This window comes from Apostichopus japonicus, chromosome 18 (assembly GCF_037975245.1).
Source record: "Apostichopus japonicus isolate 1M-3 chromosome 18, ASM3797524v1, whole genome shotgun sequence".
Taxonomy (NCBI): Eukaryota; Metazoa; Echinodermata; class Holothuroidea; order Aspidochirotida; family Stichopodidae; genus Apostichopus; species Apostichopus japonicus.
The window spans coordinates 495190-514147 of NC_092578.1; the positions used below are offsets into that span (position 1 = coordinate 495190).

The following is an 18958-nucleotide window of genomic DNA, read 5'->3' on the forward strand; positions in this document are numbered from 1 at the left end:
TTTATGTGACTCCTACAATTATATGTATGTATTTAAGAACGTATTTAGGATCATCCTGCAAGTAGGAACATGAGAAGAAGCCTCACTGGCTTAACCAAGCTGCAAGCTGACTGAAGTCAGTCTCTTACATACAAATTTAACGTCCATGATTATGAAAGGTCAACAACTCTGTAGCTGGACAACATACATTAATCTTGGGGTGGCCTGAATCGGGGACCTTATGACTGAAAGGCTTTAACCCTGAGCTAACTGAGCTATAGACCTACTCATCAGAAACAAACTCCCAACAGGGGCTGTGAAGATGGTGAGAGGGTGGGTTTGTAGAAAATCCACCTCATAAATCCCTGGCTGCTTAACGGAGCCCGGGGAGTTACTCAGCAAACACAAAAGCGTTACTAAGCATGTAGTGTTTTGTTATGACAACGTTATCAGTGGTGTAAGAGGTATGTCACCGAAAACGTTTTCAGGCTCATATTTCAAAACGATTTACGTTAAGACATTAATATAACATTAATACAACATTAATATCTCATAGAAACGTTATGTCTACGTTTTTACCACACCACATTTAACGTAATAAACACGTAATAAATGTTATGATAACGTACCCGTTACTCCTCAAATCTCTCCATGTCGAGACGTGTCCATTTCGTAGTGTAGTACAGTAGAAGTATCCAACTTCCTATTGAAACCACCTAGCGCATAGCCACGACTAGGCTATCAGGTGCTACGAAATGCAACTGTGCTTAAAATGTCGGAACATCGAACATTATTCACGAAGCGCATACTGTATGCTCGGAGCGCGTTAGCGCTTGTACCTTTGTTGGGGTTTTATCCTACCCCTTTTCCAACTTACTACTAACGCGTTTGTCTTGGAAATTCACCCAAAAAATAGAGAGAGAGGTTTATTCCATGGGATCGCTCACGTAGTCAACAGCTCGTTGCAGCAAACGTTGAGCTTACACGTGTCAATCCAGGTGACTGCTTGGCCCCCCTCCTCTCATAACAAATACACAGCGCGGGAATATTGTCTTGGCAGTTTGCCAAGACTCTTGGAAGGCTTCGTTTTCCTGGCACTTTGCCAAGCTTCGAGAACGTTCTCTTCTTGGCAGGTTGCCAAGGTACTAAGTAACGAGACTGTACTAGAATCGCTTCAGTTTGCGCCTTTTAACATGCTCTGGAGGGGGTTCCACCAGCGTTTTAAACAACAAAACATAAGCAAGGTTTCAAACCTAGACATATGGCGATGAATTATAACGAGAGAGAAATATAATTAGCGAGGAGAATATGACCCATGAATGCACAGGAATCTATGTCATGTCCTGGTTTCTGCTGGTACTCATTAAACACACATTCGGGATGTGTAATGATAAATGGTGTAGCGATTGCAGTGACTTTCCGCAATTGATTCGAACCTGTCGTCGCAGCTCAAGCTGCTAGTTCCGGGGGGCAACACTCCCCTGATGAAAGAGACTCTTCCCCCTCTTGGAGGCGGGATTAACTTTGAGGCTGGGGATAAGTATATCTCCGTTTCCCGTGGGGACCTCGCTCCAGCCGGCTTTCCTTTCGGATTGGGCGTTTGCCCTTACTACCCCATTCTGGGGGCCCAGCAGTTGTTGAACTCATCGGTTCCCGGCTCCGGGACCGACTCCTGGGATCCGGAGTGGAACCTCGGTTCCGCACTCCCTGTGAGGTCTCGCTGGACCCGTGGTCTCGTCGGACCCGGGCCCCCGGAGCCCATCTCCGGGTACCACTCCTCTCGACCCGGACATTCTGTCCATTCCGGTCGGAATTTCAAATGGGCTATTTATTGGCCTTGAGCCTTGCCCTTGCCTTCCCCCTTGGTCATAGAATCCGGACGGTGCCGGGACCTTGGGGGGCAAAATCTCTTTCTCCTCTCTCTCTCTCCTCCGGCCTCTCTCGCCGGACTCGGGCTCCCGGAGCCTATCTCTGTGTGCGTACCACGCCGGGTACCACTCTCCTCGACCCGGACATTCCGTCCGTTCCGGTCGGAACTTCTAAAGGGCTTTTATTGGCCTTGAGCCTAGCCTTCCTTGGGTCGGAGGGGAACGTCTGTTCCGGGCTCCTTCTGAGGTCTCGCCGGACCCTGGCTCTCCGGAGCCCCTCTCTTTGCGCGCACCACAACGGGTGCCGCTCTCTGCGACCCGGACGGACTGTCCGCTCTGGCCGTCTTTGTCATGGGCTTTTGGTTGGCCTTGAGCCTTGCCCTTGCCCTAGCCCTTGGTGATACATCCGGACAACGCCGGCACCTTGGGTGGCAAATCTCCATCTCTCTCTCTCTCTCTCTTCTCCGGCCCTCTCCTGGCCTCTCTCCATCTCAACTCCCACCAACTCTCTCACTTCCTCTTCATCTCCTGTCTCTCCTCCGATTCCCTCCAGGGGAACTGTGGGTTCGGTGATAGATCTAACCTGTCCCGGCCTGCTAGCCAGGTGTCGATGTGCTGCCACTGTCTGGTGTGAAAACAAAACAGACTAGACAGAGGTCTCGGAACAGCTCACACATTTAAGGTGGCTTCGAGACATGTCTGAGAAACCCACGTTAAGGAGAGACTAACGGCAAATAGTCTAACGTATCAAACGGAACGACTATAAGGAGGAAGTAGGGTGGGAGTATGCTAACAGAGAGTAAAGTTACGTGACAAAAACAACGCGCCCCGCTAGAGGCTCGCGGCTTACAAGGTACGCTACAATAGTGAAAAACTTCCCACACTTAGAAGCGAACACGTAACTAGAATACATGAAGGAAAAGGACGAAGCATGTAAACAAGGGAGAGAACCCCTCTATCCGCGTACAGAGCGGGAAGGGAGGAACAAGGCTACGAGATACGCCCCAAGTGAAAACTCCCGACACTTAGGAGGTGCACGAGTAGCGAAACCCATGGAGAACATGAAAATATGTACAAATATATGAAGGTTCAAACAAGAACAACAACAACGTAATCGAACCGCCTAGTATTGGATAGGAGTTCGCGGCATACAAGATACGTTACAAGGAGAAACACTTCCGACATATGGAAGCAACGTAACTAAACATATATGCATCGAAAACTTGTAAAAGGACGAAACATGTAAATAAGGGAGAGAACCCCCTAACCGCGAACCAGCGGAGGGGGGAACAAGGCTACGAGGTACACCCCAAGTCATGAGACTCAGGGAGCGCACGTAGCAACAACTGGAGGAAACATGAAAATATACAACAATATATGAAATCAAGGATACTCCCGTCTTAACATGAAAAACAACGAAACGAGCCGACTATCTCGACTAATTAGGAGATATCGGAACGTGGCTACAACTACGCTACAAAAGTGAAAACCCACACTGAAAGCGTAAAAATTAACGAAGTACATGAAAGCAAACATCTTATGCTAAGTAAGAAAAGCTGAAACACATGTACATACGGAAAAACATGCCTATCCGCGTAAACAAGGCGGTATAGGCAACGCTACAAATTACGCTACAAGGGGAAAACCCACACAAAAGCGTAAGAAGTAACGAAGGTACATGAAACAAGCAAAACATATAATCTTTTAAAGTAAGAAAAGCTGAAACATGTACATACGAAAATATATGCCTATCCGCGTAAACATGGCGGTATAGGCAACGAACGAAGTAGTCTCGCAGAGCTACTACCTGTTACCCTAAAAACGTTACGTAAGAAAAAACGAACGCATGGGCGAGAGTGTACACTAAAAACAGCCCCCAAAAACACCCTTCCCTACAAGAAAAGGATACTTATCAGGCTGGAAAAGATCCTTGGAAGTGCAGAAGTCCTGATAGGAAACTTCTAGAGTATAAATCCAAGGTAATCCGGGCGAATTTCGCGAAAATTTTCCTAACTCCGAAAAACACATTGAGACACTTTGTGGGTAGAAAAATGAAGGAAGGCCATTTGGGCCAGTGAGGGTGTACAGTGTTAAAAGATTACCAGGGCATTCTAGACACGGTAGAATGCGGTGCATAGGTTGTGGGGAGACAGGTAAGTGGGTCACTCGTAAATATATAAACCAGTAAGTTTTATAATTTTAAGTTTCAATTGCACAGTTTTGAATTACTTGTCATAGTGTTGCTCTGTTTAATACTGTATGTGTCCTACTTAAACCACTATATCCCATCCCCCACCCCTGATCATGAATTTGTGACCCCCCAGGCAGGACTAGTATCACTTTGCGAGGAAGAAATGCTTGAGTAACACTAAAGATATTTATGAAGGATTTCCAGTCTAAAGCATCATGAAATGTTTGGTACAGGTGTTCCTTGCTTTGTAATTCAGTAATTGGTATGTTCCATACAAGTGTTCATTGTTATGTGTGGCAAGCAATACCAGTGGCAATCTGTTATGCACTTTGAAATACCCTTGTTTAGGTCTGTAATATTTAAACCATATCACAAGAGACCCCTTGTACATATTTGGGCCTCTTGTAGCACATAAAGTCAAGCTTGTCTCCTGCATAAGAACCATCCCTTAACCATCGGCAGCTTCGTTACCAAGATACAGTAATATTCAGAATGCTAGAATCAATGTCACGCTTGACTTAGATAAGGCAATACAGCTTTCGTCATTTATTGATACAACCGGCTTTTGGCAAATATGACTAAAATTAGTTTCAGACAAGTTTATATCTACAGAAAGTGTAATAGAAAAGTGCAATAAAATTAGCCATACTTGCTGTGTGTAGTACTATAGGTATGCAGTTTTGTTTGACTACAACCCCATTACCTTTAGTATTGTTTTGTGTGATGGGAGGCACCTGATCACAAGCAAAGAATTAATGATTTGGATAAACAATGTTAGTTATCTATATACTTTGTACCAAAGAATATCATTCATCATGAAAATATAGCTTTGAATTAGAATTTAACAATCATTTGTTACACTGAATTATAGGTCAAAGGTCATCAGTTGGCAGACAAGTAAAATATTTGATGAACATTCTCCTTTTATGGACTTCATAATTTGCACATCTTTGATTGAGAAGTGATTATTACTACTGAATAATAAAGCTCAGTCTGAGAGGTTTGATCTGCAGTGCTTACAAGTACAGATATTCTTGTATATTTGTCTATTCATTTATTTGATGTTTATTTGTTTCTTCCATTGCAGTGGTACTCATCACTGGATATGTCTCAGGGAGACGGCAAGAGATATTACTACAGCAATGATAACCCAGACGATGTAAGATGGCAGCTCCCCGAGGTATGGCCTCCTATTACAATATTAAGTCTTTATATTACTCATACTTTCATATCTCTACACATATACCATACTCTAATGTACTAAGTAATCATGCTCACTCTGAGAGTAGGGAGGATACATAGGATGGTTATGAACTGACTGTGAGGGGGATAGAAAGGAATGGTGCTTGCATATTGCCAAACCAGGCAAGTTTAGCATCCCTTATCCCTGAGGTGGGTGGACAACCTGAGATGGGTGGACACCCTGAGGTGGGTGGACACCAACCTGAACACACAAGATAACTTGATAGAGATGAATCTCTCTTGTCTTGGAAGGTACGTTATTGGCTGATGAGAATAAGTCATGCATGTATCGGTGTTTTTGACCAAGACTAGTCTTAGGGAATGATAGTACAAATACCTTTCATTACTGTTATTTGGCAAGGATTAAGTAATTCTTTGCTGAGGGTTAGCATTTTAGTTAGCTAATGACAGGTCACATGGTATCGATGTGTTTTATAACATCAATCCCTATATCACAAAACTACTGCACTCATACATGCTTTGATCTAACATCTATAGCACTGCTATGCTCTATCTTGATGAGAGCCATCAGGTAATATTCTACCACTGTCCATCATGTGATGTATTCTGTTCTAACCCCCCCCATCCCCCTCCCCCTGATGAGAGCTATAAGGTAATATTCTAACACTGTCCATCATGTGATGTATTCTGTTCTATCTCCCCACCCCCCCCCCCGAGGAGAGCCATTAGGTAATATTCTAACACTGTCCATCATGTGATGTATTCTGTTCTATCTCCCCACCCCCCCTGATGAGAGCCATCAGGTAAGATTCTAACACTGTCCTTAATGTGATGTATTCTGTTCTAACCCACCCCCTCCCCCTGATGAGAGCCATCAGGTAATATCCTAACACTGTCCATCTTGTGATGTATTTTCTTCTAACCCCCCCCATCCCCCTTCCCCTGATAAGAGCCATCAGGTAATATTCTAACACTGTCCATAATGTGATGTATTCTGTTCTCCACCCCCCCCCCCCCTGATGAGAGCCATCAGGTAATATTCTAAATATGTCCATAATGTGATGTATTCTGTTCTAACCCCCCACCCTGATGAGAGCCATCAGGTAATATTATAACAATGTCCTTAATGTGATGTATTCTGTTCTATCCCCTCCCCCCCTTCTTTCCATCATAGTATCTAGGAGTGTCTTTGTTTTTAACACAAAGGTTGGTATGTTTGTATACTTGGTACCTCAAAGTGCCTTAGTTATGTTTAGAGAGGTAAGTAGAGGTGTTGGTTAACATCCTAGCAGGTGTGTTGTGGGATATTTTTCCATACCCTATCATGTCCTATGTTCCATTGGTACAAGTACGTTATCATGCATTGGTTTTTTGTGTCATTTCCTCGACCATCAGATGCGCTCACCTGGATCAAGGTTAAGCTATCCTTCCTTCTCGGTAAGGTTGAAAAAAGACACCACAAACAAATGCAAAGTACTCATCAAAATGTTGGCAATGCTGCCAGTTCACCTCAAAATATATATCTTTTAATAATTTGCTAGTCTTTCATAGTGTATAAATGGATATTGGTTTTGGGTCTATTAATTTGGTTTACTCAGCTGTAGACAGGTGTGGTCATTATTATCATCACTCACTGTCGGGGCTGCTTCACCATAAAAAAAAGATATTTATTTACAATATTAGCTTTTGGCTTAACTTGAACAGGACCAATTATGTTAGCTGTTCAAAGTTATTTTGTAAAACATGACATATAGAAGGCCCTTTCTGATTTCTTGCCAAAGGCAAAAGAAATTTATGCCATTTATACGGTGATGGGGTGTTGGTGTGTGAGGGAGTGCATGTGTATACACATAATGAATGGTTATGAGTGCAATAGTGCAAATATTTCATGAGTTGAAAGATGGAATGTTCCATTTAACGAGGCGCAGCCGAGTTGAATTGAACAAACTACATCTTTCAACGAATGAAATATTTGCACTATTGCACGAATGGAAACCATTCATTATTTGTTTTATAGAACACCTTCAAATTTGAATATAATTGGATGTAAAATGCACTCATGCAACAGATTGTTTTGAACAGACATGTTTCTCTGCTCTCTTACCATTGAAAAAAGTGCTATCAAAAAAGTATAACCCATGGTTCTATTTCATAGAGTGCAATAGAGCGGATTTTGCATGCAATCGACGAGCAATTGACCAATCAAATGGCTGGAATATAATTAGGTGTTGTATAATACCTAATAGCTTTACTTGTAAACACAATACTTAAAATAGTACATGGTAGTTCAGCTTTATACCTGATATGGATCCACTTAACCAATAATAACGATATGCTGAACTTCATACTCACAATGTGGAATCGCCTTACAGAGTTAAGGAATGTTATAGTTGAGAAGAGATAAAAAGGTCCTCTTTCAAGATCTGAAAGACCTAGGAACTACAAACTCCAAAAGTTAAAAGATAAATTTGAGATATGCAGATCCACCTCAGTTTTTACGAAAACCCTATAGTTTTCTATGGAATTCACAGGTCATTGAAGTCAATAGAGGTCAAAGTTTAACACCTTGTCAACTGTGAAAATCTATGCAGTATTTAAACATGATATCTCCTATGAAACATTCAAGTTAGTAAGTTTTGTGGTTGGAGTTTCTTACCACACACACCTTTTACTTCCACTGTTATGAAGCTTATAATATTTATTGGGTCAGGGGAACCATGTGCAATCAATTGTGTAATAATGTAACCATGTAAAACATAATGTGTCAATCTCCTACAGGTTATATAATACTTCTAGCAACAGCCCACATGCGAGTGTAAAACGTGGGTAATATAGTTACTTTCTGCAAAGTTTGACCTCAAAAGAAGCATTCTAAGTTTGTCACCCAGGATGACTGCCATTAATGATTGGCATTCTAATTTTCATTCTAAGCATGGTAATTAGCAATAGAGTCTTTCTGCAAACACTACCTTAAAGTGAACCACAGTGTACCAATAAGAACAAGCAAGCTTGCCTGATAAAAATGTAAATATGTATGAATGAAATATAGCTGTATACATTTCTTGTTGTAGTTTGTTGTTGCCTTCTCTTTCACCTACTTCCTGAAAATGGAACAAAGTTTTCACTTGCTATATCAGAAGTAGTTAGTTAGCTTTATTTAAATGACTTTACAGTACACCATTGATTTTACTTGCACTGTTATTCTGCCCTACAAGGTCTTCTGACCCTTTGCACATTTTCATGCCTCATATTTAATCAAACAATAATTTGTCTGCTTCCTTTGTACATATATTTCGTACAAAAGTACTTATCTTTGAGCTAGAACAAAAGTCAACTGCTATGAGATTTACCTGTCATGTAAAATAATCATGAATTACTTCATTGCACCTGACCAATGCAAAATGTAGCGCTGCACATATGCTAGAATATTAGTAGGTGTTTAAGGTCTGATAAATTACTGCAAGATTTATAAGGAATGTTGTTTCCTTTCTATATGTGAACATTTACTAAGTGAACTGATCATACACTTAGGAGCATGACTTCAAACTTCCAATACAAAGAAAACCTGTGTGGCCATATCATGGTTGTTGCACAGTTTGCTGTATGGTTACCTACTCTTGTATGAGAGATGCTATTGTATGAAACGTAGAAGCGAGCTTTTCCATCAGACACCAATGTTCCCTTCATATGGACGCAAACAAGAACCTCACCAACGAATGTAAATGAATGTATGCATGCCTAGTGGCCCGTTTGAACTGGATAGCTTCTGCACTAAATTAATTTGTGAGTATTACTCACAGGTGTCAGAAAGAGTTGAGAGTTTGTAAATATGCTGTGACCTTTCTACACCTCTAAGTATACAGTAGTGTGTGCAGATAGCCTGTTTCATCTGCGGATTTGCCCAAAATATTGTTGTGCTTCCTGTATAGCAAATAAATCTTTTTTAACTCAGGAAGATGAACTCTTGCTATATTGCTAGCTAATCATACACATACATTTAGATGAAACCAAGTGTATAAACCTAACCATGTATATTATTAAAACAAGTATAGCATCAGACCAAGTGTATTACCTATTAACAAAGTGTAACCTAACCATGTGTATTACCAACCAAAGACATGGCCAGATCAAGTGCATTATCAAACCAAGTGCATAATCCAATCAAGTGTATTACCTAGCTAAGTGTATTATTGAAACAAGTATAGCATCAGACCAAGTGTATTACCTATTAACAAAGTGTAACCTAACCATGTGTATTACCAACCAAAGACATGGCCAGATCAAGTGCATTATCAAACCAAGTGCAAAATCCAATCAAGTGTATTACCTAGCTAAGTGTATTATTGAAACAAGTATAGCATCAGATCAAGTGTATTACCTATTAACAAAGTGTAACCTAACCATGTGTATTACCAACCAAAGACATGGCCAGATCAAGTGCATTATCAAACCAAGTGCAAAATCCAATCAAGTGTATTACCTAGCTAAGTGTATTATTGAAACAAGTATAGCATCAGATCAAGTGTATTACCTATTAACAAAGTGTAACCTAACCATGTGTATTACCAACCAAAGACATGGCCAGATCAAGTGCATTATCAAACCAAGTGCATGATCCAATCAAGTGCATTACCTAACCAAGTGTATTATTGAAACAAGTATAGCATCAGACCAAGTGTATTACCTGTTAACAAAGTTTATAACCATTAATGCCCTATCGCAGTAAATGGTTACCTTTCTACTCATGAACCAAGAATAATTCCAAGTATTTTTACTTTGTTATATAATAAATATAAATTGATATTATATAGTACCTGAATGTATCATAAATCAAGCTCTTCAATCCATAGTATTCATTGGTTAATGGTTTTAATCAACTGGGTAAAGGGAACTTCCTCCACTCCATGCCAAAATATGGCCTTTTTGCCTGATAATGCAAAAGAAATGCCTCCCAAATGAAGAGCCTTCCTGAGCGTGCACACTGTGCTGATCTGTAACCTCAGGGGATAATGTAGTAAATGATTCCTAGTTAACACGTTTACGTTTTCTGATATAATCGTTAATTATAGACTATTAACATGTATGTATAATGCCAACAATAACACCCACTCAGTTCACAAAGTATGAAAGAAAACAAGCCAGAATACCTTTCTTAAGAAAATGAAAGTAGATTCATAACACAAAGCTATAGGGTTGAATGTGGTTGAATGTAGTTGATGCTGTTACTTTCATAGTTTTACTGGTTATTCTTCTGCTAGTTAAACGATTTGGCTGATTGAAGCTCAAAGGTTGATTATAACTCTGATTCACAGGTAAAGAGAGAGATAGGGAGAGCACACTTTGGTTACAGTACTGAGAGTAGGTAGTGGAATGCATGTAAGCCAGTAAAAAGAGATAGTTTAACTAAGAAGAAAAACAGGACCATCAGTCAACAACTAAAGGAAAAAATATATAAGGATTATTAAAAACGATAGAAGTATTAGATTAGGTATTAAGTAAATAATTGTTCCAGGTGTGTAGCTGGAGCATGAGTTAATAACAAGGAAGTAAGACGAAGCTGCACCTATCAAGGTTTCATGTGCTACTAACATTTGCTTCAACTCTCGACTCTGGAGGTTCTTTTCATAATTCAGGGACAAAGCAGCTTCATTATTTGTGAAGGATCGTAGCAAACTTGTTAGTAAGCTGAGACGACTAGTGGAGTTGGAGGGTTTGAATTGGTAAAGTATGACTGTTGTTGCTTGGCATTGCTTTGCTATAAGAGTATGTTTTGTAACATTAGAATTGATATGTGAGTACAAGGATCTAAGTGAGAGGACTAATAATTCATCTTCCACTAGTATCTCGAATAGATTTCAAAACATCCTCAAGTTGAAGTTCAAATCCACAAGAGTGCGTACAAGTATTAAAAGGCAGTGATGCTAAAATATATGGGATCAAGTCTGGGTAAGGTACCTCAGGGATTATATTAGTTCCTTCTTAATCTACTAATCACTGCATCAATAAAACTTTTTACTAAGCAGTTGTTTAGGATGGCTGTGGTAATTTGAAGTAATTAATTGCTGTACATTAGTTAAACTATGTTTCATTATCAGTGTTAAACTATGTTTCATTATCATTAACTATGTTTCATTATCAGTAATGAAGTTTCAGTTCAATCCAATTGCGTCTCTTATATTTATAAAAATGTATATAAAATGTATATTTTTAATAGAGTTTGGGAGATGCAGAAACAGTTTTTCATAATCAAATGGAAACTGTAAGTAGTGAATTATAACTCATTAAGTTATTAATACTCATTGACATGATGCCTTAATTATTAATAATAGTGAGCAGGTGTGTCAAAATTGCTATCTAAAATAGTCAACCAAGTGCAAACAACTGGTCATGAATGTTTTGATATAATGTATTGTGTGTATTGTAATGGCTGAATAGTGCAATATGTGTTGTATGTTTTACTATGCATTCTTTGGGTAGCAATGTACTATAGCAATATAGCATAGTACATGTAATAGCAGCAATGGCTTACATTACTGACATAGTACCTACTGTTTATACTGCTTTTAATTGCACATGTTATCTTAAATCATGATGCAGTTTGTAGGATTACATCGAGGGGGAGGGGTGGGGGAATAGAAGGGAATCCTTCCAGATATATCTATGTCACTCTTGGGAAGGTTATTTTATTGGATTTAGTCCAAGGTTGGTGTAGACACTTCATCTTGTGTGTGTACAGTAAGTCCATATGACAGATTCTGTGTATTGATAGGCCTAGCTGGAAGGAGGAGCCCCTCAAACAGACCTACTAATACTAGTACTTGCTGATTAAGATATAAATACATCAAAGGTTATGTTTATTAGGTTCTGGAACATTCAGTATGTTAAATTACCATTGGCAAGCAGAAACCTCTACCCCTTCAATGTTTTTTTTTATCTTTTCATGTTCATTAAATATCATCAAATTCAAACTCGGTAGTCTATGGTCACACTTTACCTGTAATATATATCACAATATTGAAAAATTAGAAAAAGAATAAATAGTTTAGTCTTTTGTACTTTGCATGGTTGTCTTTGCATGCAATCACCTTGCATGAAGACAGACACTATTCCATAGCAACTGCTGTAATCCAGCATAGGACTTGCATGAAGACAGACACTATTCCATAGCAACTAATCGAGCATAGGACTTGCATGCAGACTGACACTATTCCATAGCAACACATCCAGCATAGGACTTGCATACAGACAGACACTATTCCATAGCAACACATCCAGCATAGGACTTGCATAAAGACAGACACTATTCCATAGCAACACATCCAGCATAGGACTTGCATAAAGACAGACACTATTCCATAGCAACTGCTGTAATCCAGCATAGGACTTGCATGAAGACAGACACTATTCCATAGCAACTAATCCAGCATAGGACTTGCATGAAGACCGACACTATTCCATAGCAACTAATCGAGCGTAGGACTTGCATGAAGACAGACACTATTCCATAGCAACTAATCCTGCATAGGACTTGCAAAAAGACAGACACTATTCCATAGCAACTTATCCAGCATAGAACTTGCATGAAGACAGACACTATTCCATAGCAACTAATTGAGCGTAGGACATGAGTAAGATATCCGCAGTGCAAAATACTGAAATAGTCCTGTCTGGTGTCCCTGCGGCATTTCTAAGTATTTTCAGACCTCGCCAGAGAGTGTGTTTTCATTTGCAGGCAGTCAAGTTAGGGGGAAATTGTGTTTGTATAGGAAAATGAAGGAATTAACCGTGAATGGACTGGGAATGTAGCTTAACGCTCCAGAGTTTGAAATGGATGGTAGGTGAACAGAATTAATATTTGAGAAAAAGGTGAGATGAAGCCATATGCAAGATAATTAATTTCATCATCATTATAGTACTCTATGAGAAGAGGATGCCAAGCTGAAGATTAAGTCTGCTTGGCAATTGGGTGATTGAAGCATAGTTGATAAAATGTTTTGTTTGATTCTGAAGGAAACAATAATATTTAGGGTAAAGAACAATGCTTTGGTGGTGTAAGTTTTCATATCCCTCTGAATTCTTTACAGTAAAATGCAGAAAACCTGTCAGATCTTACTAATCTTAAACAGTAATAATGTATTGATTGATCATTTATTCATTCAGAGGACATTATACTTCAATAACATATCAGTTGTAAGTGATGTTTCTAGTAACACACAAGACACAGTGCAAAGAGAAGAATAGAGTTGCTCACACTGTATGTGATTAATCACCCATTTCATTCCTAACAATAATTTGTAATGATTGTTGTATTCATTACAAGGTTGATGAAGGGTGCTGGGGGGTTTTGGAAAGAGTGGGAGGGGAATGGCAGGCAGATGGGTATGGGGGTGGTGAAGGGAGAAAGGATGATGAAGGAGTATGAAGTGATGTAAATTGTATTTGAAGTATAGACATGTCAGAATATGTCACTGCATTTTAAGCTCACACGGTTCGTTTCAAAATCTGCATAACTTTTTATGATAGTAAACCTAAAAACATGCAGACAAGTATATATGTGAGTTGCCTATTGATACATTAAAGTGCATTTCCCTCTCTAGGATCTTAACGACAAACAGACACACCAAGTGAATAATTTAATCTGTTGTAGATAGAGAGATGATGTCGTTGATGAGTAAGACCGATAGATGCTAGAGGAGATTGCTTCCTGGTTTACTACAGCCATTATGATACTCCTTATGTATCTGTATATGTATGTACAGTATTAAGTACCACACAGGGAAGTCTCATAGGCCTAGGGAAGTATCACCTCATAACATCTGTAATGATAACAAATTATTGCTAAAGGCTGCAATTCAAAAGATGCAAAGGCTGTACTGATATAATGTATACCTATATTGTGTATGAACATTGTATTCAAAGTCTAAAGTTGTTGATACGTATTTCCAATAGAAATATGTGTGGAAGAAGGCAGATTGGGAGAGGGGGTTTGGGATGGGGATTGCTTTTTAATACTTAAAAAGCAGGTGACTAGTTTGGTAATGGTGTTAAACTAACGATAAACAGATAAATTTTGTATCATTTAACATTAATTACATAATCTCTGAATTCCATATCATTTGCTATACCAATGTATAAAGATTCATCTCTGACATAGCGTACCCCAGACTGACATAGCGTACCCCAGACTGACATAGCGTACCCCAGACTGACATAGCGTACCCCAGACTGACATAGCGTACCCCAGACTGACATAGCGTACCCCAGACTGACATAGCGTACCCCAGACTGACATAGCGTACCCCAGACTGACATAGCGTACCCCAGACTGACATAGTGTACCCCAGACTGACATAGCGTACCCCAGACTGACATAGTTTTAGGTCATTAACTGTACTTTATACTAGTGTCAGTTATCATAGCTGTTGTGAGCTCTCCTTGCATAAGATGCATGTCACATACAGAGTCAGGATAAACAGGAAAAGGGCACTAATTATGAACTAATTAGTAAATTGGTGGCTGTATATATGTAAACACAGCTATAGATATTTGTCCTGACTACCATATATGGTAAACAGCATATCATGATAATGTCTGTGTTAAAATATGACACACCTCCTCATTTCAAAACTTAGCCCACTTAGCAAACAAGGAAGTGTTCAGCTTTGAAAAGGGCTGCTTGTTTAAACACATACAGAAACACAAACAGGAAAACATAATTCTAATGTATTTAGATTTTTGAAATGTTGCCAATTTTATAGGACAGTGTGACTCCCTAAAATATCACATTCAAGTGTGGGCGGTATAAACAAAATTTAAAATTGCAGCCACAAGAAATTGGAAGAGATGGATATTAAAAACCAGAGTTTGTGCCGTATGTACTGAATACATTAATATCTTGTTACAACCTTTACAAGTATACCCCATCAGCAGAGAATAATCAAGGTACAAGCAATAACACTTGAAGTGTTAATTATTGATAGAACTGAAAATTTCTAGTTGACATTTATGAAATTATGACAAAACTCTTCATGTGATGTGTTAACTTGGATATGATGTAAATCTGACAGTTTTGTGCAACAAAGAAGGTCGTGTAACGGAATTGCTGATATTTCTGTAAGCGGTAGTCATGGAGATCATATACCAGCATTCTTAGTGTTGCTATTGATTGGTAATGGTGTATAAACGTATTCATTACTAACACTATCCATCACATGGGATATAACCAACAACCATACCACATACTATGAATGGAAATTGTTTTGCAGTATTAAACATTTATTGTAGTTAAATACCCTGTATGTAATATGAGAATGCAAACTTCAGAAAATCTATTTACAAATATTTGCCATAACATGATGCAATGGATGGTGATTTCATTCAATTTGAATGTCAGCCAACATGAGTAGGGTAGGTTAGTATTCATTACAACACTATAATGGCCCCTATGATACTGGATACTAGACTAGTATACTGGATAGTGTTGTATACTAGATACTGGACAAGTATATAGTACTGTTGTCTTCTTTCTTGTCTCTACAACTTCATTTTTTATTGGACTGATGTTGATAACTTTGAAGAATCATATTGATCTTGCCTTACATTGATCATCAAAAAGGAGGAGGGGGGGGGTGTGGGGAGTTTAAGGAATATAGGCTCTTGTGTCAGAACACTGGCAAATGCTTTTGTGAAAGCTGACCATGTTTTGGATATGTTGATATTATTAGAAGCAGAGATTTAGTTTCTCTTCTTCTCACTGAATCCATTCTCTGCCAGTATCGTCCGTCTGTCTGAACACTCATCCGTGTGGAGGGAGCTGTATATAATGATGAGACTACCATATGGCTGGCAGATCCATCTTATTAATGAAAATAGGCTGTATTCTTTCAATTGAAAACAGCTAAATGAAATTGATACACCTGCTTTGAAGATTATATTCAGAAATTCAACTATCACCATTGCTTGGTTTACTCATCCATAGTAAAATTGATTGCATGTAAAACATTGAGCAGATGAAGTAGATTTGGTGTAGTACTTACCATATATGAAACTACTGTGGTATCAAAGTTACTTAACAGACGTTTGAGACTTCATAAAGCCAAAGGGAAGCTTTATTTTGTATTATTATTAATGTGTGTTAGTATTGTTTGAGTTTAAGCTCTTACCAGGCTTACGGACAAGGAATCAAACATATTGAGTATTTTTTTCCTCTTCATATTGAGTTGTGTAGACTTGTATCTTTGAAATATCAAGTTGTGTAGTAAGTTATTCAGTTTGTGTTTTATTGACTTTTATTTTCAGGATCTCCCTCTCGGTCCAGGTCCGAACCGTAACGATTCAGGAAATATTCTGCATATGAAACCAAGGAGCCGAGGAATTGATTCAAACCGACCTTCATCTATGTACTCTGACCGTAGAGCCTCTAAACAAAAAGCATTTCAACGAGCATTTCCGGAGCAAAGCAATCTAGTCATGGTAACAAACTCTATAATTTATCAGTAGTCAGTAGAAAGGATAAATAATTGATTTAGGAACTAACTTTGACTGTTCTGCTTCTTCATCTGTAGTATCTAGTAACTATCTAGTTATTGAGCCAAAGTTATAAAGTTTGATTCTTCCACTAGGAGGTAGAGTTGTGATATATACCTGTATCCTTGCATGCAGATAGGCTTGGCTTAGGTGCACCCACTGCCACAAAGTCTTATCAGACTAGGCTTAGCTGGTACAACTGTCCAATCATCTCTTAAATGTACTTCAGTCCAAACTGTGTGCTGTAGTTGCATTGCTTTGATGATGTCATTTTACAAGTGTGTTTTAGTTGTATTGGCTTAAGCTTTATATTTATTTGTAGTTGGATAGCAGTTATTATTATATCTCTTATTCCATGTCTCCATTGGTCTCTTCTTGCTCGTCTCTGTGCACATTCCTATGCCTCCCACCTACCTTGGACTTCTCTGATCTTCACTTTTAGCATTAATGGGTGTTGCTTTCATCCCTGTATGTATTTACCTCTGTAGTGTGTAGTGCTTTCTAAGTTATGTTCATATTTTCGTGTTTATCATGCCAAAAAGAAAATTACTTCATATTGATGAGTTCTTTAACCATCTTTGCTATTTATTATGTGCCATTGACAAACGTACATTGCAGTAGCATAGTATTAATAAAGTTGTTCATTTTTAAGGCTTGTTTGATTGTACTGGTCATTTGACTATGTTGAATGTAGTGGTCATGTGATCATATTGAATGCATTGGTCATGTGAACATGTTGAGTATATTGTTGATGTTGATGTGAGTATTGAGCATAGTCGTCATGTGATAGAGTTGGATATAATGGTCATGTGGCCATTTTGAATATAGTGGTCACATGACAGTGTTGAGTGTAATGGTCATGTGACCACATTGAGTGCATTGGTCATTTGACCATGTTGAGTGCATTGGTCATTTGACCATGTTGAGTGTATTGGTCATGTGACCATGTTGAGTGCATTGGTCATGTGACCATGTTGAGTATAGTGTTGATGTGAGTATTGAGCATAGTGGTCATGTGATAGTGTTGGTTGTAATGGTCATGTGAACATTTTTGGTACTGTATAGTGGTCAAGCGACAGTGTTGAGTGTAGTGGTCACAGTGTTGTGTGTGGTAGTCATGTGACTATGTTAAGTTCAGGAATCATGTGTTGTGTTGATTGTACTGAGGATATAGTGTGACAGTGTTGAGTATGGAGTTGTGTAATAGACAGACCTGAGCTGTTTGTGATTTAGTTTATGACAGCTGTTTAGTCTGTTTAGTCTGGTTGATGGTGGTATATGTAGGTTGTAAAATCAATGTATTTATATAAAGGTCTGCATACCTATATATGAGATTAGAACAATCAGCACATCTGGTTGTTCTGAACTGATTGCAAAATATTGTTAAGAGGATTATCACATTGCTGTATTTGTAGGAAAATCAAGGAAGTTTAGTAGATAGGCATAAAAATATATTGTTGGTGCCACAAACTACTAATTTCACTATTACTACATGAACACTCTGCCTACCTGTAAGATTAAGACTTGATGTAAGTACAATGATCCTAGCCTTCCACTACCAACTCTACAAATTACTTTAATATGAGTTCTAACTTACCCTGAAATCAATTATAATATATGAGCTTAACTGCAGCCATGATTGAAGACTATGTTTGAATATAATCTGTTATTAGGGAAACGATTGTGTGATCAAGACTATTAATATTTAAATTGAAAACAGAATAGTAAATGCCATTAATATTGTTGAATTAAAAGTATGATTCAATAATCCTTAAGAAAACATTTCTAATTTTAGATTGATTTCCAAAATAAATTTGTGCTCCAAATGAGTGGTAGTTTTTAGATTAGAGTTTCATGGAAGACCTCAGGAATCTGTCAGCTGGATCATTGTGCCTAGTTTGAGTTTCTACGAAGAGCTACATCTGGGAAATATAGATGATTATTAGGTGTACATGTTCAGTGAGTCATCAGTCTTTGTGGATTGACATGAAATTAGCGAGTGTGCTGGCAATGACGGAGTACAATCTCAGGATCCAAGTTTGTTGCGTTCATTGACTCAGGACTTAGGTGTCGAGGTGTCTCTATCATGGAGGCTTCAGCATCCTCTTAAAGGAACATAATTGAAAGTAGATGTAAACAGTTAATTAGAAGCAATATTTATGATGTGTACTTCACCATGGTTGCATAAATA

The 18958-nt window shown here is 38.6% G+C and overlaps 1 protein-coding gene across 6 annotated transcripts in view; it reads left to right on the forward strand.

The window, feature by feature from the left end:
• LOC139958927 (rho GTPase-activating protein 15-like) overlaps positions 1–18958 on the forward strand; it is a 74530-nt gene that overhangs the window by 31769 nt on the left and 23803 nt on the right. For 5 of the 6 annotated variants that reach the window (XM_071956372.1, XM_071956376.1, XM_071956374.1 and 2 more), the window contains exons 5-7: positions 5126–5218; positions 6637–6678; positions 16540–16713. In XM_071956372.1, the coding sequence (XP_071812473.1) occupies positions 5126–5218; positions 6637–6678; positions 16540–16713 (309 nt within the window). The remainder of the gene's footprint in view (positions 1–5125; positions 5219–6636; positions 6679–16539; positions 16714–18958) is intronic. The other variant, XM_071956375.1, reaches the window with a different exon arrangement.